This window comes from Parasteatoda tepidariorum, chromosome 6 (assembly GCF_982258835.1).
Source record: "Parasteatoda tepidariorum strain Cologne lab strain chromosome 6, Ptep-v5.0, whole genome shotgun sequence".
NCBI classification, from domain to species: domain Eukaryota; kingdom Metazoa; phylum Arthropoda; class Arachnida; order Araneae; family Theridiidae; genus Parasteatoda; species Parasteatoda tepidariorum.
In genome coordinates, this window is record NC_141760.1 from 109,529,730 (window position 1) to 109,556,623 (window position 26,894).

A 26,894-nucleotide genomic window follows, 5' to 3' on the forward strand; every position below is an offset into this window, starting at 1 on the left:
ATATTATTGAAGAAACGGGAAAGCGTATCATATAAAACAACGGCTAAGGTGCAAGTTACACGTTAAACAAAAAGCAACTGTTCTGTTCAGTGTGTATGACGGTACAAGCGTGATACTCTTTGTTACGTAAGTTCATCCACTACGGCAAGGTCATATCACATCGGATGGGAAGAGTCACTTATTGTTGTCAGACCAAAAACCCGCATATATAACGCATCAATCAAATCAGTTTTTAATTTTCATAAGATTGGGCACATAACATGTTCAATAAGCTGTTCACCATTTTCTGCAGCAAGTTGAAATCCAGAAGCAGCATGTTTCACAACTGATTGAAATCTCTCCGAGAACGTGTCGTGCAATGCGTGCTGCTACAACAGATTGCAATCGGAGGACTGAACTCAGCATTTTTGATAGCAATACAGCCAGAAGTCACACTGATTAAGACAAGGTGATCGGGACAATCAGGCTGTAGAAAAATAATAATTTATACTTTCGGAGAGAAAACTATTAAAAAATTTCCTATAAAATTGTGGAAAGAAGCACTGGCACACTGTGTAATGATACTTTTTACAGTAAAATTTCTCGAAACAAAAAAATTGATACAGCGTAATTTTTATAGATTAAGATTTACTGTAAAATCACTAAATCACTGTAATTAAATAAATATTAATGTAAAAATTCTACTGTATAAAATTTTACGGTAAAAATAGATTTTATTGCAAAATAGGTTTCACTGGTACTGCAGTCAGGTAGCCGATATTTTTTACCTTAATCTTTTGCAAAATTTCTTACAGTGAAGAAACAATAATTATTTTGAAGCAATCATCAAGGTTGATAAGTGGCAGAGAATAGGGGCTTGGTGCCATTGTGACAAAATAAAAAATTTAAAAACCGTGTTTTTCAAGCAGTTAAAACTGGAGAAAATAATTTTTTAATATTTTCGCCCCTAAAAGGTAGAGGTGGGCAATTCCACAGAAGTGTAAACTTTAAAGTGAAATTTTTTTTTATTAATTGCATATTTTAATTTTAAAAATATGTTCTAAAATAGCCAAAGTCTACATATTGCCGTTTCATTTTTGATAATTGTAAATTTTTTGAATCTGGCAGCATTCTAAAGTAATCACATGGCTGACAAGTGAATTGTTCACATTTGTGCTTAAATTGTTTTCTTGAAAAATACTTATAAAATAAAAGAAATGTATCTTTCTATTGCAATATTTTGATAAAAATATGCATATAGAATAGAATTTAAACATTTTAAGTTTAATATATAAAATAAAAGTAACTTTTTTTACGTCATTCCGTCACATGTCCTAATAATGCAAAAATTTCCTGAGAACGAAGATAAGATTTGACATTGGCAAGTTAGATATAAAACCTCTTCAGAGACAACCTAATTTTCAAACTGTTGAAATTTTTACTAATTCTTATATAAATATTAATCCTGTTTATCTGTTACATTCTGTTTATCATTTACATATTAATAAAACATTTTTTAAATGAAGGCTTTCTTCTACTAAACTTTTTGTCATTCCGTCACGGTCATTCCGTCACAGCAAATAGATGTTAATAACTGCAAGCCAACATGAGATTAATTTTCCAAATTCACATTTTACATTGCTTACACATTATACTAAAAGTATAAAATAGTTCAGAAAAATAATAGCTGCAAAATTCGCAGAAGCTACTAGTTCTAAGCGGCATGCCAAAAGCTTGGTTGCCAAAATGTCATTCCGTCACGCAAATAAAAAGTTCGTAAAATTAAAAGTAAAAAAGATAGAAAATCCTGTTTTTTTAGTTTATGAAGCGCATTATGCCAATAATAATGATATGCATGAGAAATTTTTTTATTTATTTGAAATTAGATACATAGAAACTTCAATTAATTGTTATTTTGCAAGTCAAAATGTCATTCCGTCACATATGGAATTGCCCAGGTGTTTAAAATAAATTTTCTCCCAATTAGTATCCTTGAAAAATTTGATTTCTGAAATTTTTATTTCATTTCAATATTTTATTCAAGTCAAAAGTATCAAAATTATTTGTGATAAGACAATTGAAGAGCTAAAGACAACAGAGTGAGAAGTTATATATTTTTTCTAAATGTGACACTTTTTCAGCAAACTTTTTCTTAATATTGTTTTCAGATAGGTATTTGGGGGGGAGGGATTTTCAGAATTTCCTCTGGATAGAATTTCCAATACAAAGAAACATTTTAATAGCTTACAATGAGATTGAGGTGATTTTCACATTTTAAAAAAATGCTTTTCTGAATAAATCGAAAACATGCCTTATCATATTGCCCCAAATTCTTTCTATTATAATTAAGTAATATATTAATTCTCATTTTACTAATTCTTTTATGAATATTGATTGTTATTTTCATCCTTTCTTTCTTCCTCTCTCACGATTTCTTTTATTTATTTATTACCATAATGTAAATTACTAATCATTTTACATGACTAACTAATGTTCATTTGAAGAGCGTTTCAATTCCTAATGTTTCTGCTCATGTTCAAATACTTTTTCAAAGAATTTAATGATTTGCTTTGCAATAAAATGAGACAAACCTGTTCTACAAGTTTATTTGCAATGAAAGCTGCAAAAATGCCATTACTGACAAAAAATGTTTGTCAATGTAAATGCAATTTATTTCTAATCTATCTATTTTTTTTTTACATTAGCAGATTTATTTGAAAAATTTTATAATAAAATATGCACTTACCAAAACTACGTAACTTTAATTTAAAATTATTTGTAATTTTAGCTTACCAAAATATTTGAGAGTAATTTTTCGATTGCTTCATGAATTATAAAATGAATGAGATTTTTATTTAAAAAAATAAATAAAATTTGTTTTTTTCTTCTTCAAAACATTAAATTTAAAATATTTTATTTAAAGAATTGTTTTCGGGTAAACCTTAATTCATTTTTATGGGTAAATTAAATCTCCCAGAATAAGAGTCGTGAGGTAGGTAGTGGGCATCAACCATACATTTCCGAAAAATATTTTTATTATTACATACATAATTGCCATTTAAAAATTAATAAAAGTTGTTATACCTTTAAGAAGCAGTTAACGAATAAATTAACAAAAATGGTTTCTGGTTAATACGTTACTGGTTGCTAAACTGGTTACTGGTTGACTGGGTTAATATATACATTAAACTTGTTATCCAAAATATATTAATAAATAGGGGAAAATAAATATTTTATTTATTTTATTCGAATTTACGACAATGGTGTTTATATTATATGCGTCTGTATTGTGTATATATTATATATACAATTTGTTTATATTCGGGACAAAGATCTTTTTATTTATTGCTTTATATATTTATTTATTACATAAGTACGACTTATAAGCCTTTATCAAGTATAAATACAGATAAATAGATAGTACTATTCCGAGAGGGACAGCGTGAAGTTACATACACAGTTACAGTGGGTTTCGAACCAGTTATCTCCACTCAACAGAGCGTTTGGTGGGCGATGCCGCTCTGAAAAGGGAATATATATGTACAGGCTTTAAGCTTGGTTAACAGCTAATTTAGCTACGTTACAAATTGAAAATTTGACTGGTTGTCCATTGCCAAATCATGTGAACTAATGCCGTAGCCTCTACTTCCGACAAGGGGCCGTGGTAGCCCAGTGGTTAAAGAATCGGACTTCGGTCTGGAGGGACCAGGGTTCGATCCTCGACTCCGCTTAGACCCAAGGAGTATATGAGGTATACGTGCTCATAAAATCTGTTGAATCGAAAGTCCAATGGTAGGTCGCTGACAGTGCCATGGGTCCAGGGATGTGGAGAAAATTTCCTTTCCCTACAGATCTATGTCTAAATTGAGGAAGTGACTTGTGATGGCATGTCTTCGGATCATCCTCAGGGATGTTTCCCAGACCGTCGCCAATAGCCCATTCTGCAGCACTAGTGCGACGTAGATAAAGAACCTACCTACTTCCGTCTAGAAAGTAGGTGGCTACTTACTTAAATTAATTGCGCAAGGCGTTACTTATCAATCGCAGATTTTAAAATGAAAATAAGGTAAAAGCTTTCGTTGAGCTCGTTACCCGACTCACTGTACGATACACGATACGGGGGAAATAATTACGTTTTCTAGTGATTTTAAAGTGAAAATTCGTTACATTGTTAAAAACAAGCGTCTCACTAGTGCTTTATTTGGAGAGAAGTCTTTATTTAACTCAGTTTCATAAAAGTTTCCGTCCCGCAGTGGACTGATCGTTTAGACAAGGTTCCCAGCAGATCACCGAAGTCAAGCATCACTGGCTACGGTCAGTGTGCGGGTGGGTGATTACTTGAATCAGTCTGCGTAGGGACCGAGGGTGTGCGGTATTGGTCCTCTTTAAACTGTGCCTCCGTAAAGTGCTCGACTTCGAGCGCAGGTCGTCGGGCTACCGAAGCGGGGGTGCCATCCCCTCCACAGAGGATCAAAATTGTGATGGCATGTCTTCGGATCATCCTCCGGGATGTTTCCCAGACCGTCGCCAATAGCCCATTGTGCAGCTCTAGTGCGACGTAAATTAACAACAGCAGCAACTACATAAAAGTTTCCGTTTTCTGTTTTCATAAGAAGGAAACGTCGAACCTTTTTTTTGGAAATTAATTAGCCTTCTTCGTATAAGATCTTCGTATCGTGATCTGGCAACTTCCGGGCAGCGGCCCGCATGAAACTAAAACAAAACTAACTCAGAAATGGATCAATTCGTGGAGTAAAACCACTGTTCAGAAAACCCATTTGAAAAAAGTATAATATGAGAAAAAAATACTTCTTGTTTTAGGTTTCCTCTTCGTCTCAATTCAAAAAGCAATAGCACCTGTTTTGATTCATTTAGAAGAAGAAAAAAAAAACGCGTGCAATGCTTTTTTAAGTAGTTTTAAAAATATTGTATTGTTATTTGCACTAATGTGCAGCAAGTATACATTTGACGACTTAGAGGGACTTATTAATAAAGATCTTATTTTGAATTTACGGAAACTGGTATTTCCAGAGCCATGTCGCTGTATTACTATGAGTTTTAAAATGTTTACTTCTTTTTAATATTCTGTAACAACTTTATTATATGATCGCTAGCTGCAAATGTAGAAAAGGATTTTATTATAATGTTTTTTGTTCTTCTGTTATTTACTTTTCTTTAATTGTCTATTTAGAAGTCTGAGTGGAAATTTAGCTCATTTTTTTTAAAAACAAATTGTATGTAATAAATGTGATTAGATAATCTCAAATCAGAAATTTTTTTTGTTGTTTAGAATTTCTCTTCAGAGACTTTTTTTTAGATAGAACCATAAATAACTTAAAATTAAATTTCAATTTTAGGGGGAGTTCTAATTGATGCTTATTTGAGGTTAAACTTTAATTTCAAGATTAAATTCAAAAGAAAGATTTAATTCTGCACAAAACAAAATCAACATTTTAATTCATTTTATAAAATTTTGTGTAGAATATTCTTTTGAAATCTTTTAGTTTTCTTTAGTGGTTGAATTTCTTTTCCCAAATTTATCTTAATTTCAAAGTTAAAAATTTTTTAAGTCAAATTTTTACCCTTTTTCTCATGTTAAAATTTTTAAAAAAATTAGGAATTTTTAGTATTTTGCAAGATTCATTGCTTATACTCTTCTTCTCAGCAAAAATAAGCAAATCACAACCTACATAAGTGCTTTTTTACCATTTGAACAACCCCTTTGCAATAATCACTAATAAGTGTGACATATTTTATTAAAAAATACTTTGAAACGACCCTCAGTTTGAACTGAATAGATTATTTTGTTACCGTTTTCTTTACAAAAGCATAAATAACATTTTTTAAACTTTCTTCGATAAAATAATCATTCTAATTTTTTAAGATAAATATTCTTAAATAATAGGTAAAAAAATATAAATGATTAATCATGAAAATATAATTGAAAAAAAAAACTGCAACTTTGTAATTTTTTAGGAGCACTTTATTTTGTTATAAGAATCTCATGTGATTTTACATCCGCTATAATACTTTGTCTAATTTTGGGGAGAGATTTTTCAAATTGAAGGACTCTTTTCATAATTTTCTTAATCTTGACATCAAGATGACTTATACTAATTGTGTTTGAAAGAATTCTATGTGAATTTGTACTAGTATTAACCATAGATAACTTCAATTAAAGAATAAAAAGCGGCATTAAAAATATCTTTCATTGTAAGTAATGGAATATTGCTTTATTCCTTCAACTCTAGTCTTTAATTAAAGTTGTATTTATTATTTTTTTTTTAGTAAATATGACTTATAAATAACTTTCTTTTGCTTTACTACATTCTAAAATTAAGTTATATACTAACAGGAAGTCGCAGGCTGACCTTCATCTGCTGGAAGAGGCCATCAACATCCGGCGTCGAGAGAAGCGCTTTGACCTGCACGCCACCTGCAATATTTGTTTCAAAACAAAGTTTGCTGACGGTGTTGGCCATATTTGCCAACAATGTGGCGTTCGTTGCTGTGCCAGGTGCGGCTGCAAAGTGCCATTAAAGAAAAACAAGGTACAAAACATTGCATTATCACTTGACATTACATACATTGCAGCATCCACATTTTGTCTGTAAATTTATGTATGGATTTTGTGGGGTAAAATGGGGTATTCTACCATAATATCTCCTATTAAATAAAATTTTTGATTCCTTGTAAAAAATAAATTAAACAAATGGATACTTTAGTGATAGCAAACAAATGTTGAAGAGAAAGAAGAACAAAACAAGTGTTATAAAAATTTGATAAGTCTATAGCAAGGAAAGTTATATTAAAAGTATCAAAACCTATGTAATTGATGAAAGAGGTAATGTAAGATTATGAACAATATTTTTAAGCTTCATTTAGCAATAAAGCTGATTTTGTAGATTTCAATAATGTTCTTGTTTTCCGTTCTTTATTTTCATATTTTTTGCTGCAAACAGCATATCAGGATTAGCTTTTTATGAAAAGCATTTAGTTGCAAGTCAAGCTTTTGCATAAACCTTAAAAGTAAACCTTTAGCTATGCAAAGTAAAATATTTATTTTATAAACTCTCTAATTGTTATGTATTCTTAAATTTTCTAAATATTCCTCGAGCTCCTAGTTTTCATTTTCATTGTAAGAAGGTAATTTGGTACTTTGGGAATATTCCATCGTCTTGTCAACGCTCGCGAAAATGTGCAAATCCTTTGCCACCATCATAATGAAAAGCAATTTTCAAAATAAACTTTCTAAACGCATTAAATTTATCAAATAATAATAATAAATTAATAATAACAAAAAAATGTAAGTGTATAAATACATAATAAAAAAGTGTAATAGGAAGAATCGAAGTGAAGTAAAAACCTCTATTTTTTTATATTTACACATTGAATTAAATTAATTGAAAATATACCTCTGCACTTTCTGCATGCTAGGCAAATCCCAAATTTGAATCATTTTGTAGCGGAGTAAAAAAAAACACAGTATATTTCAATACGCTAAACAAAACTAACTCACGTAGTCAAGGATTACACAGTAAATATGATGAAATTTGCAGTTATTGGTGCAGAAGATACCTTTTGGCGATAATATCGGGTTTGGCAAAAATGGTTGTGTATGGGATAATCCCAAAGTACCGGCAATTCTTCAACTTTGGCCTCCCTCTCACTACTTCTTAAATTCTATTACAGTTCAGTGTGTCACTAAAACAAGGAATGTCAATAATCAGTTAAAGCATTTAAAAAGTTCAATTTTCTGAGAGTAATTGCAACTTTTAATATTCTTGTTCAGCATACCTGCCAAGTCTCCTGTTTTTTAACAGAGACTCCTATATTTTATGACTATCTCCTGTTTACCCCTATATTCTCAAATTTCTCCGTATTTGTTGAAGAAATATTTAAAGCCAATTTGGCTATAAAATATCTGCTGATGGCAAAAATACTTCTCTTATTCCTCAACAGATGGTGCTATTGTCAGTACTGCAGCAGGTTGAGTGTTTATAGTTTGAGTAATTATAAATAATTGTTTAAAAAAATCTTCTTTAGATTTATATACATATTTTTTACTGTAATTTTGTAAGTACTGTAATTTCCATATGTAAGTGCTTATATTATTTTCAATTTGGAATTTCAAACTCTGCATGGATGCAGAGTTTGAGTCTGCATCCCTTCAGGATGTACGTACTTTTTGAACGGCCCCTATGACAGATGAAGTAGATTCAGGCTTGGGCTAGTATACTGAAAAAAGGTTTGGGATGGGCTCGGACTCATGATAAAATGTTCATAAATTTTTTTTTACTGCTTTTAATCAAATATTTGGGTCACTAGTTGAGTATAAAATATGTAAAATTGTAATGTAAAAAATTTTACAGAGGTCTGCTACTTCTGTTTGATACTTTTGCTTTATGAGGCTAACACAAATTGTGAAATGTTTTTTATGTAGCTCAAGATTTAGATTTTTAATTTTTGTTTTAGTCCATTAATTTTTCTCTTAACTTTTTGATTTGCAAGTTATTGATAATAAAGATTTTACCGATTATTTTACTTGTTTAGAAATCAAAAGCTGAGTGGTGAGACAAGAAAATTAGGTCTTCGTCCAACATATGTCTTAGGCTCGGGTGGGCTCAGATTAAAATTCTTTGGACTCGGGCAGGTTCGGACCTCGAAAAGGAAGTTCGAATCTTCTAATTAGTTTCCTCCCTCACACGTTGCTCTTATTTTTTCTCTCCGCTATAACATTTGAAACTAAACATTTTCCCATCCATCAGCATAACAACATAGTTTGCCTCTGTGGGGGGGGGGGGATGAGTAAGCTCCTGCCAAGGAAATGTTAAAGCTCCCTTGAAATAGAATAATTTTCCCTTCTTTTTTTTCTTTTCTTTTTTTTATTCCTAGCACTTGATGTGTACATCATTTGCTGGAGTGTAAGTACACTTCGTACAGACCCATAAGAAATAACAACAAATAAAAAGAATTTAATAACATTAAAACATTCAAAATATAAACAGAAAATCAGTCAGTTAGCAGTGCCTGCAACTGTTCCCTAGCATTCCAGCATCTGTCATAGACGCTGCCAGTAACTGCGGGGCAAACCCTCGGATACCCAGCATTCATTAGGGAGTCCTCCCCACACAAGACACAATTTGAATCGGGAAAGATCTTAAGTCTATGGAGGTGAGCGGCAGGGCAGTTGTGTCCAGTTTCCAACCTAAAGGCAGCAACCACATTGCATATTGGGTGATCAGAGATCTCATTCAGAGTCTCCCTCCAGATCTTGTCACCAATTTGTTCATTTAGATTATTTTCATAACATTTGTTTATCGTGTTTTTAATTATTTTATTAAAAACACAATAAAGAATTAAATTTTTTTAAAATTTTTTTTAGAATTAAGGCAAGAAAAATCTATTTTAATATACAAAAATTATCTATTTAATTGAACAAAAAATATTAATTGAAAAATTGTAATCTTAGAACAGGCTGTGGGCTGTGCCCCATCATCTATAAAATGTGACAGGATTGAGGCCTCTCTGCCCGTTGGTTCCACGGTCTCTGACTACAATTGCAATAATGTAAATATATTTTGGAATACGTTAGTTAATATTTGCTTTTTGTTTTAGATCTGGCTTTGCATTCTGTGCCGTAAGAAGAAGGAGCTGGCTATTAAATTTGGCAAGTGGTTACAGAATGATAGAAAGGAAAGTTGGGGTAGATCGCGTAGTCTGGAGGAGGATTCAGAGAGGAGGCTGGATGCTGGCGGATTTCTTTCGAGGCAGTTTACGTCCTCACTTAACATCACCACTCCTAACCTTCCTCCCTTTTGGCAAGAAGAGAAGAAAGATCCCCAGAAACCTGAAAGGTTCATATAACCTTCTTCATCTATCACAGGCACATTTTGTCTTTCCGTCACTAATCTAGCTTATTTATTTTAATCATTCATGTAGAGAATATATTTTAGTTAGTACAATAGTGAAATTGCACATAGTATCTATTCTTAACCCTAACGCTAGTGTAATCTTGTCTTTCTTAAATGAACATAGAATGAGACTATGTAAGAAGGAAGAGCTTTTTAAACTTATTAATTCAACTCCAGTAACAAAATAAAATAACTTATTAGAAACTGATAACACAATATTGATAAACCCCCTGGTAAATCGTGGCGACATTGTGGCAAAACGTTAGACTTCTTGCAGAAATATTCATAGAAGCAGCATGGATGATTTAAGAAAATTTTAGCATAGAAAAAAAATGCATCAGGGTTTTAATTTATTACTTTTAACATTAATTACATTTTTAATTATTTTTCGTCCAAGTGCATTATAATTAGTTTCCCATCAGCATTAATTTTCCTATTAGAAATATCTAATTATGCTAAATTAAAACAAGATAAAATTTTGATATTGATTGCTATTTATTCTTTTTTCTTTATAATCTTACTACAGTCAATTCGCTATAACTCGAAGTACGATAACTCGAATATTACTATAACTCGATTTTTTTATGAGGTCCCGACCCTTTTATCTTCAATTTCATGTTAATTATTCTCGATTACTCGAATTTTACTCCTTTAACTCGATTTTTTTTCGATCTTTTGAAGCAAGAAAAAAAACCTAGGAGCTGATATCTTGTCCCTTCCTTTGCAACACACACACAATGTCTTTCGCACTCTTCATGGAGAAGCTAAAGCTGTCCCTCTTGAAGTATGTGAACAGTGGTTAAATGAAACGTTACCAAATTTACTTCAAGGATACAGTTCAAATGACGTTTTCAATATTGATGAAATGGGTTTATTTTTTAAATGTCTTCCAAATAAGAATATGATGTTTAAGGATGAAAACTGCACAGGGGGTAAAATGAGCAAGGAACGTTTGACTGTCCTAGTTGGAGGAAATGCGTCTGGAACAGAGAAATTGCCCTTACTTGCTATCGGAAAATACCGAAATCCCCGATGTTTCAAGAATGTAAAAACGTATTCTTTGGATTACAAGTGTAACAAAAAGTTTTGGATGACATCAGTATTATTTGAAGACTATGTAAGAAAATTGGATCGGAAATTCTTCGCTAAGAAAAGAAAACTGATACTCTTTATGGATAAATGCACAGCGCATAGTGATCTACCTAATTTGAAAGCAGTAAACTTGCAGTTTCTCCCGCCAAACACAACAGCAAAGTTGCAGCCGATGAACCAGGGTATCATAAAGTGCTTCAAACAGTCTTATCGTAAATGGCTTGTCAGAAAAATGATCTTAAATATTGTAAGCATTTAGGAGATTTGTAATTAATCAGCATTAATTAAATAATCCAACAATATTTTGAAAGTCCAAAACCGAAACTAACGGTAAGTCGAACTTCCGATATGTCGAAGTTTTTCGTCAGTCCTATCAGATTCGAGTTATCGCGAATTCACTGTATAATTTTTAATAAAAGTCTTGAAAGTGAATTAATTACTGACCAAAGCTAACACAGCAAATATAAAAAGGAAAAAGAAAGGGTGTTTTCGTATGCAGAAAGATTAAATTATCAAAATGGTGAGTGGGAAAAATAAAAAATAACGAGTATTTAAAAGGAAACAGAAATAAAAAGGAAAGAATGCAAAATCTGCTACTAAAATTTTTATTTAATTAAAAGCCATTAATATCCTAGAACTGTTAAGAGAGTTATCATGAAAAGAAAAATCACAAGAAACTGAGCGGAAACCTGAACTTGTTAACGGAAAAATGTCAACTTCAAAAATAAGTCGACATTGAGAGCTCAAAATAATAGACGTTTATTTTGAGTTTATCAATCTAATCATATTTTTTTTGTAGTTAATGAAATTTTTTCATTGACAAGAATACATGTTTTTATTTTTGAACAAAAGTTTACAAAATTGTTTGTTGTGAAAATAAATTAAAAATTTTTTTTTTTTTTTTTTTTGTCATGAAATATGAATTATCAAAGTAATTGTATTGTATCATCTATGAGTATCACTTATTTAAGAAAAGAAAAATTTCTCAATGTGTCATATTTGTTTCAGTTTTATATTTTTTAGTTAAATTTCTATTTTCAAATTGTTGAAATTTTAATGCATTTTAACTTAACAAAATTTGAATTAAAAAATGAGCCATTTATCAAGATGAACAAGTGTGCTGAGTTTTTATAGGTGCTGAAAAATTTCTAGTGTATTATTTGTATTGGTCTATAAATGGCATTGTTAAATGCATCACAATTTAAACTGGTTATAACGGTAAAAATTTTGCAAAAACAGTAAAATTAAGATAAAATTTATCTCCTAAACCATGATTAAAAGAGGGGTGATAATTAACAGTAACTTGCAAGGAGTGATTTTGTTGACAGCTGGTGGCTTATTTGTCAAATAGAATATATTTCCTCCTGTGAGTAGTCTGATTTTCACTGTGATTAATTAGGGTGATAAGGCACTGCCTACTGTCTGTTCATCACAAGATGATCGCGAGGTGGAAGGCACGTTGCATTATGGTTACTATGAAAACCTGTTTGTTAACTGCATTTCAGAGAGGTATGACAGAATGCTGCAGTTTGTCTATTTGGTTCTGAGTGGTAGACGTATCATGGGTTAGAATCCCTTACCTTTGAGTTAACTGTAGGAAGTTTTTATGATTTTCCTCTCCATGTGACACAATTGTGGATTATTTCAATTTTTATTCTTCCACAAAGGCTAGTTGGTTCCGATGCTTGATCTAGGTGTTCCTTATCTTTTGGGTTGGGCTCAAAATTACAAGGCTAGGGAGTTAAAAATTGATAGTTATAAGATCTGAATAGGGTCAGCTGTTTGAGGTTAAAAAACAAAATTCTTCTATTTAGGCAAAGAAAAATACTCGATGGATAAATATAATTGATAGGAAGTTTTAGTTTCAACGATGTCACCCCAACAAACATTTCTACTGTTTGGAGCTCATTCTGTGATTGACCGGCAGTGAATTTCATTGTGTTTTTGTTTTATTTTCAAACTTAAGGTTTTCAAAGAGATTCAAATGCAATTTTTAAAATACATGCACTTTCCAAATTGGAAGTGTTCCTACTGAACTTTTAGTGCTGTCTAGATTAGATTTAGGTATAATATTTAAATTTATAATTTATTTTCCAGACCTGAGCCTCTAAGATATGAAATGAAATCTGCACAGTCGTACATCACACAGCAGCAACAGCAGAGAAAGCATCGACGTCGGTCGTCCCTCGAAATTAGGAATGATTCTCTCAGTTCAGATCAATCGGAAAATCCTCCTGCTCGCCCCAAACCTCGAAAGTCAGGCAATGGTGGACATCGTCAGAGACGAGATGGGCCGAGCAGCGGTTCTGAAGATGACGCCCGATCCACTCCTTCCTCGTGCAGAGATTCAGAAAGTGAAATATACAAGGGTCAGTCTCTTACATTTCTACCTGAAAATTTTATTTACTATACATTATTCATGTTGCCATGATTCATCAGCCAATCACTCCCTTTTCAACAATTTTATTTTTTTCTGCAATTGCTGTAAATCAGATATAAAAACAAAAATGAAATGTTCAGATTTCATAAAATGGATTACACCAATTATAAAACTGATTAGTTGTAACTGATGTGCAAAACAAATAAATTGTACCCATTTAAAAAGTTTTCTAAAAGTAAGATTTAAATATTGAAGCTATATTTAAGGTTGCTACGCTGCCTAGAAAACTGGGAAAATTCAGGAAATTTGAAAATCATCCCAAAAATCAAGGAATTTAAAATTTTTGATCTAAAATCTGGAAAATTCAGGGAGCTTGATTTGGCAAGTACCAAGCATGCAATCTTTGTGACAACATTTATCATGGAACGCATTTCATATGCAATAGTTTTATTTTTCCTCCATTTGGCACAGAGTTGTAGCATGCATGGTATTGTGACTTAGAAAACTTTCAACTCGGTAAAGGTAATTAGTTGCTAGAATTCAGAACAGATAGAAAGATGGATGAATTTCAGTCCGTCTATTCTTAATTTTTTCTTCTTAAATTTTGAGATAAATAATGTTTTTTTATTCTTAATTTCCTTAAGCCTGTATCACATTAGCTTGATAAATGAATTTAATTATACTTGTCATTTAGAATTTGCAGGAAGCATAGAGATTTTTGTTCCACATGGAAATTATAAAATAATACTATAATATCTGCTCAAAAAAATTTATTTTTCATAATAAATGGACAGATATATTGCCTTTTATTTAATCCTTTAGTTTTATTTCATGTTATTTTATTTATTATATTTAAAGATTATAGAAAATAATTATATAATTTGCACTTTCCTTTTTTCTATCTGTATATTTTTGCCATTTTATTTTCACTCACAAATATGTTTATACCTCTAATTTATTATTATTATTATTTTAATCAAAATAAAAGATGCTTTTTTTAATGTTATTATTTACGTCAAATTACTGTTCTTGTTTAAATTATTCTTTAAAATTTTCCTCATGGACGATAAAGCTTGCTTTTTGTATAATTTATCATTTTACTTTTGAATGGGTTTAATTCCTATAAATTGTAACATTAATTCAATATTTTTACATTCATGATTTCTTTTATTTAAAATAAATTAATTTTATATTTTAATAATCATCTCATTTATAAAGGGATATTATTTTTTATAATTTTATCTCCTCAATATTTTCAATCATGTATAAAAAATAATTGTATTTTAATTTGCATATAGACTTAATACACAATCTCTTTATTTTAAAAATTTCAATCTTGTCCTTTTTTGCATCATGCAGATGCAATGTATAAGGTTAAATTAAAAGGGAATATGAAATTATGCAGGGATAATTTGTCAAAAGTTTCTATTATTGACTCACAAATTGCCAAAATTCTTGTTTTTTGTGTTGGATAAGTGAGATAAAATGTTATATTTTTATTTAAATATTTTTTCTCCTTTATATGATCTATTTCTATTATATTTTATGCCATTTTTTTCTGTAGTGGAGTTTTATTTTTAATTAAAATGAAATATATAATATAATGTATAAATTACAAACATTAATTTTTGTGGTTTACTGTATATTTTATCCATTGCACTGCTAGTACAAGCTGTGATAACAGATCGGAATTTTTTTAACCTGGTGAATTTTATTCTTCTTTTTGAGTAGCAACCTTGTTTATTAACATTTTAGATAGTTAAATAGACAAAATTAGATTGTTAGCCTATTAGTTGAATTACTGAAAACTTACATAATACTTAACTAAATTGTCTAAAGGTTTAATTAAGAAAAACAATGTGTCATATTTTACATCACACTTATGATATCTACATTAAACATTATATACAATTTTTGTATTTTTAATCATCTCAAATGCTCTTAATCATACATGAAAGTTTGTTCAAGTACTTTTTAAAATTGTGTTCTGAGAAATGCATCAAATTTTGTATTGTAATATTACTACATTTATTTTTTAAAATGTTCTCACATTTTTCAGCTTTTTAAATGTTAGGAAATGTTATTAATTGAAGTCATGATTAAAAAAATTTTCCAAATTTTCATTAACTTTAAAAATCACTTTTAAAGAATGCTCAAAAATAAAATTTTCTATCACCTAACTTGCTGCAATGAACAGGTGAAAACATTTCTTTGAAGGATTAGATGTAATTCTTATATTTGGTGGTGATATATTGTTCACTCTAAATATAATCCACTTCAAATTAACTTTCATAATGAGAGAAGAACTCAGACAATTATTTTTGTGCAAAAAATAATTTTAGGAAGAATAAATATCATAAGTTTGGCAAAATAAATATAATTTTGTCGAAAAAGCAAATTAATCACAATTCTATTGGGCAAATTTTCTCTTTATAAACATCTCACTCGCTGCCTAATCCCACAATGATGGTTAGTGCATAATTCAAAATTACAGTATGTTTTGAGCTACCTAACAGAGGCTCCATTTCAGACTTCTCCAGATGTGTTCAAAAGTCAATCTAAATCAAATTTATAAGGGTTCTGGGAATATAATGCCTCTGCGGCAGAATTAGCTAGATTTAGGACAGAATGGATTAATCCACAGTTTAAACCACCCTGTCCAAAACTATCCAAAATCTATTTACTCAAATTATGTCACAATTTTAAAAAAAAGTATTATGAAAAATAAAATGCTAATTTTTGAACGAAAAACAAAATGAAGACTAGTTTTTGTTTTATTAAAAAAGTTTATTATTATCCTTAATATTGTATTCGTTATCCTTATGCAAAAACATAATTTATCGGTATTAAAAGCATATTTATTCACATTTAAAGGTATTCACTTTCGTTGTTCAATGAATTGTGGAGCTTCAAAAATTATAAATCTTTTCCTATTATATTATTTTCCTTTAATAAGTAAAAACAAATTGTATAAAAAGTATCAAATATTTATTAATATATGTAATTATTACAAGGTATACATTGTTTACACATACAGAATTTTTACCTTTTACCGAAGTTCAAGGTTTTGAACACTTTAGGACAGTTTAAGACAGTAAAACCCACATGTCCTGTCCAAAACCAGTTTAGGATGTCCAAAACACCAACCCTGCTCTGAGGATTATGCTTTACATCTTTAGAGTTACTGAAGGAGTCAGCCTGGCCTTTATACTAAAATATTTGCTGACCCCTACTCCATACAGTAAATTAACTCACATCTTTTTCATTAATGAAAAATTCCTATCACAAGTTAGGAAAAAAAGAGACCTCACAATGTAAAAAGTAATCAGTTTCCGTAAATTGATCAGAATCTTTCATAAATCTAAAAAGGAATTGATTTTTCCAGTTTAAAAGGCTTGTTTTTTTACTTTTGCTTTTAGTGTCAATCCTAGTATTATGAGAATTGTCTGATTTCTTTCGAATAATCACTAACAAAGATCATAATATTATTTACAGAAACATAAATTGGAAAAATACTGTTCACAAAAAAAATTCACTAATACTATAAAAATACTAGATTCTTAAGAATAAAAACCATAACGTGCTGTCCAGTAAACATTGAGACGTTCTCCCTCTGACGTTCTTGCGCCGCTTAGGTTTGCTACATGCTTTCTTCCAAAAGCATTAAAAGTAGTTTCATTAAGATAACACACCCCAACTGAGAGGAATGCATGATTCCTTTTGCTAGAGGCCAAAATAATTATGCAGTTCGAGAAAAACAGGTTCTTACATAAACTGAAGCATCACTTCTAGTGTTGCACTTAAAGGTGAACAGGATGCCACGGAAAAGGAACCTGTTGACATAAACAGCAATTCATAAACTCAAAATGGCAATGGCTCGCAGGACAATGATGAAGACACATAATATAATTATAAGCATTGGAAATACTAATCTAAGTGCACTGTTGTGCAGACAAGAGCTCTATTTATGCTCTTAGAATTTACATACTATTGATGCCAACAACTAGGTGTCTAATATGAGCTATTTTATTTTATAACCATCGCTAAACAGCCGACCCAATTTTATGGGTTTACGACTACTAATGTTCAACTCCGTAGCCTTGTAATTTTGAACCTAATCCTGAAGACAAAGGAACTCCTGGATCGAGTATCAGGAGAAATTTGCCTTCGTTGAGGACTTCTTTTGATGGAGCTAACCTGCATTTGCGTTACATGGAGAGGTAGACCATGAGAACCTTCCATGGTTAGACTGACGGCTAGGAGACTCTAACCCATGATCCGTCTACCATTGAGGATATTTCACGTCAGCACTGTGGTTGGGGCAAGCCGGATGTGGAATTCGTATCGACTGGGATTCGAACCCGGATCGCCTCATTGGACGGCGAACGCTCTATCCCCTGAGTCGTCGTGGCTCAACATTAGCTATTAAAATACCTGTGCTAATCCTTAATTTTGATATTATGCAGCAACTAATAACTCTGCTCCCTGGTGGCAAACCCCTCATTCACCTAAACAAATGTAAATAAAGCCCAAATGTAAGCAAACATCAGCATTTAGCTAGTATTCCATTGATTGGTGCAATCGGCGATTGGTCAATAGACAAAACGTTACAACATTCTAGACTTTCGCAAGCAGAAAGGCTTTTTAGCTCTGAACTAAAGCTCTTTGTTATGAGAAAGTTGACCCATAAAAATGAATCATTAGATTGAAGTTATAGCTGCACCAATTCTCAAGTTTGTTGATACTTCTGTGATCTCAACTTTAATATAAAATAGACTGCTTGCTTGGAAACGATTTATTTAAGCCAAATATTTTAAAATAAATAATAAAAGGGTAATGATTATGAAACACCATTAAGTGTGGGTATGTAAGGGCAGTTAAATTTTGTTTCTGCCCAAGGGCTCTGAAGAGGATTAATCTGGTGACTCAGAAAGAATAATCCTCTTACTCCCAATAAGAGGTGACCCAGGTTCGAATCTCACAGATGTTTGTCGATATAATTCTTCTGTTTTGAACTGACCACAAGGCTGATGAAAAATATCCTCACTGGTGGATGGATCATGGTTTAGAGTCCTCTTGCCCTCCAGCAAATTGTTGATATTTTTGTTGTTTTTCTCTTCATGTACTGCAAATGTGGGTTAGTTCCTTAAAAAAAAGTCCTTCATGAAGGCTATCATTAACTCAATGCTTGATCCAAGAATTCCCTTGTCTTATGGGTTGGGTTCTAAATGAAAGCTATCATTAACTCAATGCTTGATCCAAGAATTCCCTTGTCTTATGGGTTGGATTCTAAATTGCAAGGCTATGGAGTTGAATATTGATAGTCCTAAGCTCAAAAAAAAGTTTTATTTCCTCAACGCCTGTTATAAAATAAAATATAAAATAGTCAGTTGTGTGGGCCACATATTATACAGGCTATTATAAAGGGTCTCACAATATATAGATTGACATACTAAAATAGCCTGTGGTGTGTGGGAGGTAAATGATCTCAGGAGTTGCTTGATTCAGGAGTTTCCTTATCTTCTGGGCTGGGCACAAAGGTTACAAAGCTGTGGAAATGAACATTGATTGTTGTGAACCTAAAATAATGGGTTGACTTTTCAATACCCGTTATAAGATAAAATCAAATTTAATGAAGTTGGATGAAGTAAAAGAAGTTTGCAACATATCTTATGGGTCTGTAGGAATATTGTTTAGGAAAAACTACAGTACAGGAAAGTATATTCTTGCTTAGTACCCACAACTATTTATGTACAGTTTCCAATGAGAGTCTGAAATTTTTAAATGGTCTGTCGTTAATACGAAAACTTCTTCAACACGCATGGAAGTTGAATGGAAAAGTAATAAGTATGAAATACATTTATTTCTGTTTAAAATTTTCATTAATTGCTTTTTTTCCTTTATTTTATTTTATTATGCGCATTACTTATTTCTTGCAGAAGTTAATCTAAAAATGGGGTGTGCGTAATTTGTATTTCTGTTTTAACAAGTCTTGCTATATTTTCCTGATTGAGTATTATCACAACTCAATACTAGCCTTTAAGTAAATATTATAATGTATAACATGTAAACTTTAGTGACAGATTCCATCTAATGTTTAAAAACAATTATTATTTTTATATTATTCCTTAAAAAAACTAAATTAGATTTAAATTAACAATCAAAACCCAGCCATGAAAGAATGTTGTTTCAAGGCCTTAAATGATGCATTTTCCTTATATTATCTAACTGTTGCTCTGAAGCTTTCTCCCATTCATATTCTTTTCATTTTCAAGGAAAGTAGATACTTTTTTTTTTCTTTAAGAACTATTGCCTTGGTTTAAAAAAGTTCATTTTTTAAAAATTTATTTAAAATTTTTTTTTAAAAATCCGATTAATTTAAATCAAATTTTTTATATTTAAATTGGATTGATTTAGAAAAAAAGAATTTAAAATGTTAAGCTAATAATTAACTAAATTTCATAACTATAGTAATAATTGAAATATTAAAATTAAGAAGAATATGTTCCAAACTATATCATTAAACGTAGCATTTAAAATTATTTCATTCTTACAATACATGCAATTGCACGATTGAAGTTTATCGAGAATCGAATAGAAATATCTTATTATTAATTACTGAAAAACAGGCTAAAATAGGCATATCGCACATTTTTTTATTTATTTTATTTATTTACTTTTTGAAATGAGAAAATAAAGTGCGTTGCTTCATGCCTTACCTTACTGCAAGTTGTCAAATCTTTCTGTATAGAGTGACTAACTCATTAATTAAAAAATTACACTAAAAATTAGGTATTATGAATTTATCTTTTAAACAGCTTTTTTTATGCTATATTGTACTAATTTATTTTTAATATACTTTAAGATACAAAAATTGCAATGTTGAAATAAAATGAAAAAATTAAAGAAAAAAAAATTGAACAAATTTTTGAAAAACAATCCACATTCAATAAATAACTACTTTTTACAGATGTATATGTATATATAAAACTGCATTAAATTGTTGCTTTTCGTTTTAAATTAGCATTTCAAAGAATCCAAAGGTGTTTTTAGATTTTTTAAATGTCATTTCATAAGTGTTGAAATTTATTAATTTATTACACACTAAGTGCTAATGCACTTTGTCAATTGAAAGTAATTAATAAAACATTAAATTTAAAAATTTTGAAAATCATTAAAAAAATTTAATTATCTTAAATTAAAATGCTTTGCAATTTTAATTTGAATAATTTGTAATTTATTAAAAAAAAATCATTAAATCCTGATAAGATTAATTAAGATTCTTCTTTCAATTATATTATCGGGAAATATTTGCACATATAGGAATTTTTAGAAGCAGGATCATTTTTCATAAAAATATAGAAAGAAATGTTGAAGTGATTGTTAGCAGTTTTTTGAATGTAATAATTTACTTGTAAAATGAATTATGTTTTTTAACTTGGCAACTTAATTGAGCATTACAAGAGACAAGATGATTTATTTCCAAACCAGCTCCCTCTATTTTCATAACAAGAGAAAAACGCTATCTAACTCAAATATTTGAATTTTCTTAAATTGTTTTTAGTGTTTTCAGAAAGAGTTAAATCTGTAATTGTGTTAAAGTTTAATTTAATGAACAATGTATTTTTTAAGTTAGACAAATATTTTGAATTGAAAAGATTTTTAAAATTTTCTTTCATTCATTTTAGTTAATTTTGTTTATTATTACTGTCTACCCATCTTCATGGTTAAATAGTAATTTAAAAAAACAATTTAGTTTAAAGAATTTTATTTTATCTTTTCATGAAAATAAAAAAATTTTAATATATATTAAAATATTTGGACTAGATAAATCATTAAAAAAGTAATAAGTTGAAAAAAAAATTGCTCTATATGATTAAAATGATCAATCAGACTGAAAATTGAAAAATTTATATGTTAAGAAAATTATTACTCAATTTGGTCCAACTAATCATGTTATTACAAATAAAATTTAAGTGGGTAATTTTACATATAGTTTTTTTTTTTATTAATTATCGTGAGTGTTTATTTATAGTGAAACAGCTAGATTTAGCAAAAACTTAACAAATCACAGGATCATAGGTGCCAACTTTACTGGATTCTTAAGTAGACTACTGGATTTTGCCTGTTTCTCCAGGTCTATTGGTTTAATAAAAATTCTCCTAATTTTTTTAAATTTTTGAAAATTCCTTAAAATTGAGTAAGTTTTCTAAAAAAAACCTATTGAAATGAAATTTTTGCACTGAATATTGCTTGCTTGAATATTTAAATAAGTGTTACATAATGAAGCGATCCTCGTTGATAAAAACTTTTTTAAAGCTTTGTTTGATCTGAAATATTGAGTTTATTTTATTAACTCCCTTTTTAATTCAATTAAAAAATGAAATAAATGCCTATTACTATTCAAAATTAAGAGTAAACATAATACATAACATTTCAAGTTCATTTAATGTTAACAGGGTTGCCACAGGCAACTAAAATGCGACTATTTGCAACTATTTTTGGCCATAGGCCACTATGGCGACTTTTTTTTGCCTGAAAAGACTAAAAAGCAACTATTTTCAGGAAAAGGAGACTATTGGGAGACTTTACTGTACTCCTGGCGATGTTTTTTTTAGCATAAATTGGGTTGACTGCTTGAGGCCTGCGAGAGCTTCTTAACACAATGAATTTTTTTTTTTAAATAAAAAAAAAATTAATTGCAAATTTGAGTCATCACTTTTTAATGCACTAAATTTGCACAGTAAGTCTATTTTGTTTCTCGATCTCCTTTTCAACGGTTATTGCTACGAAATTCTGCACAATTTTTAATGCGATAGTACGATGCGTGAATTTGGGATCTGAGTAATCACTTTTCACAAATATATATGTATGAATATATTTGCTAAATCAATTATTGATGAAAGGGAAAAATTTTTAGAAAGAGGTTTTTTTTAATGAAGAAATATTTTTTTTAATGAATTCTAGTAGTTAAAAGTATTAAATTTTCTGCAAATATACTAATTTTTTTGATGTAAAAATTTAGTGCTAGAACACTAACGTTTATATAAAAATTATCATATTTTCTACCAACTTGACTAAATGGATCATGGTTAATGGCAATTAATCATTTAATAAAATTTTACACATATTATTGAATTTTTTTTTTCTTATTTAAAAAGCAACTATTTTCATAGTTTTTGGCAGCTATTAAAAGCAACTATTTTATTAATTTTTTACTGTGGCAACCCTGTGTTAATCATAATTGGAAAATATTGCAGTTTTTTCTATTTTGATGACTGTAAACATTTCTGAAATTCCCTATGTGTAAAATATTTACTACATTTTGAAACAATTATCATGAAATTTATGTTTTGTGAAATATACTGAATTTTTTCCTATCCATGTTGGCAGCTATGCATGATAATAAATATTTCTCACTTATACAGACCTTTATACTGCTCAGGGGTTTGATTTGCTGCAGTATGAACGTTAGGGGTCATTCTATAATTCTTAATTTAATTGAACCTAATAAATTTTTTGAGGCCTTTAGTTTGAGCTATTTTCTGTTGTATCGGTTTTTGAGTTTTATATAAATAGTAGCACATTTTATATCTTCTAACAGTTAAATTTTATTCATAAATACTATTGAAAATGTGTAGTACATGGACATGAAACTCTGCGGGCACCACAAGCATATTTAAACTTTGGTCTTGATATTTGTAATCAAAAAGTGGTGACAAAAGTTGGATTCTTTTTTAACTGTAAGAATTGTAGATAAACATTTTAATTTTTTGTATATTTGCAGCCTTGACTTCCTTTTATTTTTAAGATAAAATTTTATTTTTTTTAAAAAATTGATTCCCAAAACAATGCACTTAGTTGTAACAAAAGGAAAGTATGTTTTCAGTTGATTTTCAGAGATTTTTGTTTTTGCTTAAAATATTTGAAAATAAGGGAAGTACATGTTGAGTGTTAAATGCTCTAATAAATCTAAATAAGTAGGAAAAATTTTTTGTTGAAATGTAGCATTTTTTAAAATTTTAATATGACTTTTAGTATGCAAGAAATATAAAAGTTAAAAGCCCTAGAAATGTCATATATGTGAGTTAGAAAAATTTATCTTTAAATTTTTATTTAATTTCATTCTAGATTTTCCGAATTCTTGTGTTTACTCACAATTTTTTCAAATGGAAACTGACAAATAAAATTTTCAAAATTAAGAAATTAATGTTTTTGAAATTATAACTTAACTTTTTGCACCTCAAGTAGTTTAAAATAATTTAAGCGCGAATTTATTTAAAATATATGATGCAATACTATTTTACGAAAATTAATAGTCATAAACTAATATGGTAACAAAATACAGTGAATTCGCGATAACTCGAATCTGATAGGACTGACGAAAAACTTCGACATATCGGAAGTTCGACTTACCGTTAGTTTCGGTTTTGGACTTTCAAAATATTGTCAGATTATTTAATTAATGCTTATTTACAAATCTTCTAAATGCATACAATATTTAAGATCATTTTTCTGACAAGCCATTTACGATAAGACTGTTTGAAGCACTTTATGATACCCTGGTCCATCGGCTGCAACTTTGCTGTTGTGTTTGGCGGGGGAAACTGCAAGTTTACTGCTTTCAAATTAGGTAGATCACTATGCGCTGTGCATTTATCCATAAAGAGTATCAGTTTTCTTTTCTTAGCGAAGAATTTCCGATCCAATTTTCTTGCATAGTCTTCAAATAATACTGATGTCATCCAAAACTTTTTGCTAGACTTGTAATCCAAAGGATACGCTTTTACATTCTTGAAACATCGGGGATTTCGGTATTTTCCGATAGCAAGTAAGGGCAATTTCTCTGTCCCAGACGCATTTCCACCAACTAGGACAGTCAAACGTTCCTTGCTCATTTTACCCCCTGAGCAGTTTTCATCCTTAAACATCATAGTCTTATTTGGAAGACATTTAAAAAATAAACCCATTTCATCACTATTGAAAACATCATTTTAACTGTATCCTTGAAGTAAATTTGGTAACGTTTCATTTAACCACTGTTCACATACTTCAAGAGGGACAGCTTTAGCTTCTCCATGAAGAGTGCGAAAGACATTGTGTGTGTGTTGCAAAGGAAGGGGCAAGATATCAGCTCCTAGGTTTTTTTTCTTGCTTCAAAAGATCCAAAAAAAATCGAGTTAAAGGGAGTAAAATTCGAGTAATCGAGAATAATTAACATGAAATTGAAGATAAAAGGGTCGGGACCTCATAAAAAAATCGAGTTATAGTAATATTCGAGTTATCGTACTTCGAGTTATAGCGAATTGACTGTATTAAGATACAAAAAATTTTAAATTTCAAAGTGTGAACTTTTGAATGTTACCACATTGATGTCAGTAGAATGGAAAATGTTAAAGTAATTGTGAGATTATTTTTAATTAAGCAATTATTAATGTAAAAAAAAGAAAACACAAAAATACCAACAAATTAAACAAACTAACTATAACTATAGTTTGTACGTTTCAAATTTTTTTTTACTATCTTGCAATTTCTTAGAAGAAAATTAGTGGGACTATATTTACATTCAATAAAGTCACTCACCGATTTTTTAAGTTGCAATTAAGCTGTACTGTTCAGTAGAGAAGCTGGAAGTTATATTTTATTCAACTAGAGCCATCTATAGTTTTTTATTAGCACTTTTCATACGTCGAACAGTAATTACGCAAAAGTTAAGGGAACATACAAATGATGTTTAGAACAAAATACACAAGTTATTCTAAGTATATTGATGATATATATTCAAGTAGAACGTCATACCATATCTGAATATGCATGCATTTGTCTCTGTAACTCTTTCGTAATATAGTGAATTACTTAGAAAATTCAAAAATGTATGCTGAAGACATGGGACAGTAATGACATTTTACCTATATTTTAAACTTCTTGCGTATTTATATATATTATTTTTACTTGTGAATTTTAAAGATACCATTAAATAAGAAAAATAAATGTGTTAATGAAAAATATTGCTTAAGGACACAAAAGTTAAGGAATTGAGAAAATAATGAATTTTACTTTTTTTAAAATTAGAATTCCTTGAGAACAAACTAGGTAATCACTTTCCTAGAAAGTAAAAGGAAAAAAGACTCATCACATTTAACATTTTAAATTAGTAACTTCTTAGAATTCTAAAATAATATTGCTTGTTAAATGCGTCATTTTATGTGAAATATTTTATTTGTTTCGGATGAGTTCTAATTTTTACTATGTATAAAAAAATTTTTTTACATATAAATGGGGGAAAGAAAACCTGTTTTGAAAATAAATGTTAGAGGCAGGATTGTTGTGGTGAAATTGATGTGACATGTCTTTTGTTTCTTTCATTTATTCAGTTCAGTCGTTGGCGAGAAGGAGTGAGGAGGAGGATGTCCAGATCAGAGACTACAGGTGGCAAAGGAGCCAGGAGGACTACCAACCGATCACATCGGTGAGATTATCCCTCTCTGTCTGTGTGTCCGTCCTCTTGGCTCCGGGCCCCCTTCTTCCTCCCTGATCCCTTACATCCCAGATCAGCTGCTTTTTTTAATTTTTTTTTCTCCTCAATGCTTTATATTTTTTCCCCTGCTGTGCAAAAGATTGCCTTATTCTCACAGAAAGAGAGGCAGCGGTAGGAGTTATTCAAATGAAACTCAAGTATTTTTCTAGATAAGGTTGATATAAGTGTGTATAAAAGTGTGCCTGTGCGTAAATGGGCAACTGAAGTTGTTTTGTTGTTTCTCCAGGGAATGGCCATCGGAGGCACCCCTGTCACCGCACAGAGCCCCCTCACGTCCTCAGGTCTCGTCCGTGGGACGGAGGGGATGGTAACACAAAGGATTCTGGCATCGACACCAGCAGTAGTGCCACTCTATATGAAGACACACAACAGGTGCTCAATTCCCCTCTCTCTCTTATTTTTTAAACCCGGTAGCCAAGTTATAACCTTTTGCTTGCTTTTTTTCCCCATTGAGACCGCAAAGCACAAAACATTCCTGAAAAAGTATGAGATTGTGCTTTGCGGTAATCAAATATGTTTTCTGTGCCTTCTTTTTCAGGCTTTTAAATGACAGTAAAGCGCCATTTAACTGGACAAAAATTATCCGAATTATTTTATTGTTCAGATTTTGCATCACAAATGTTTCTCAAGAATGTAAAAACGTCAATATCGCAGATCAATGAAATCAGTTTTGTTCTTTTTTCCTGTGAAAGTCCATCTGCTTTCCACTGCAGTATGGTCGACGAATCCTTCAAAGGGTTATTTTTGTTTGCATTAGCATTGTACAAATTATCCATATTTAATGAGGAGCTTGTCAAAAAGAGCTGTTGCAGATAATCCAGGAAGTACCAGAGGAGGCCCTTAAAACCCGACAAAGTAGAGTAGAAATAGTGGAGTAGAAACTGGAATTAGTGTAGAAACTTACTTCATTTATATTTAGTTTCTCCAGTAAGGGAAAATGTTATGTATTTTCCCTAGAGTTATAGAGGTTGGTTTCCAGTTTCATTTGCTT

At 30.3% G+C, this 26,894-nt stretch overlaps 1 protein-coding gene across 12 annotated transcripts in view; it reads left to right on the forward strand.

Annotated features, from left to right (window-relative positions):
- Nucleotides 1-26,894, forward strand: part of LOC107449379 (regulating synaptic membrane exocytosis protein 2) — a 92,847-nt gene that overhangs the window by 12,868 nt on the left and 53,085 nt on the right. For 3 of the 12 annotated variants that reach the window (XR_011636321.2, XM_071178230.2, XM_071178233.2), the window contains exons 2-5: nt 6,335-6,530; nt 9,598-9,836; nt 13,083-13,354; nt 25,740-25,834. Coding sequence is in view for 10 of the 12 variants with exons in the window: in XM_071178230.2 (XP_071034331.1) it covers nt 6,335-6,530; nt 9,598-9,836; nt 13,083-13,354; nt 25,740-25,834 (802 nt within the window). In the remaining 2 variants the exon portion in view is untranslated. Of the gene's footprint in view, nt 1-4,639; nt 4,767-4,999; nt 5,045-6,334; nt 6,531-9,597; nt 9,837-13,082; nt 13,355-25,739; nt 25,835-26,129; nt 26,276-26,894 lie in introns of those variants that run through there. The other 9 variants (XR_011636320.2, XM_043043237.3, XM_071178231.2 and 6 more) reach the window with 5 other exon arrangements.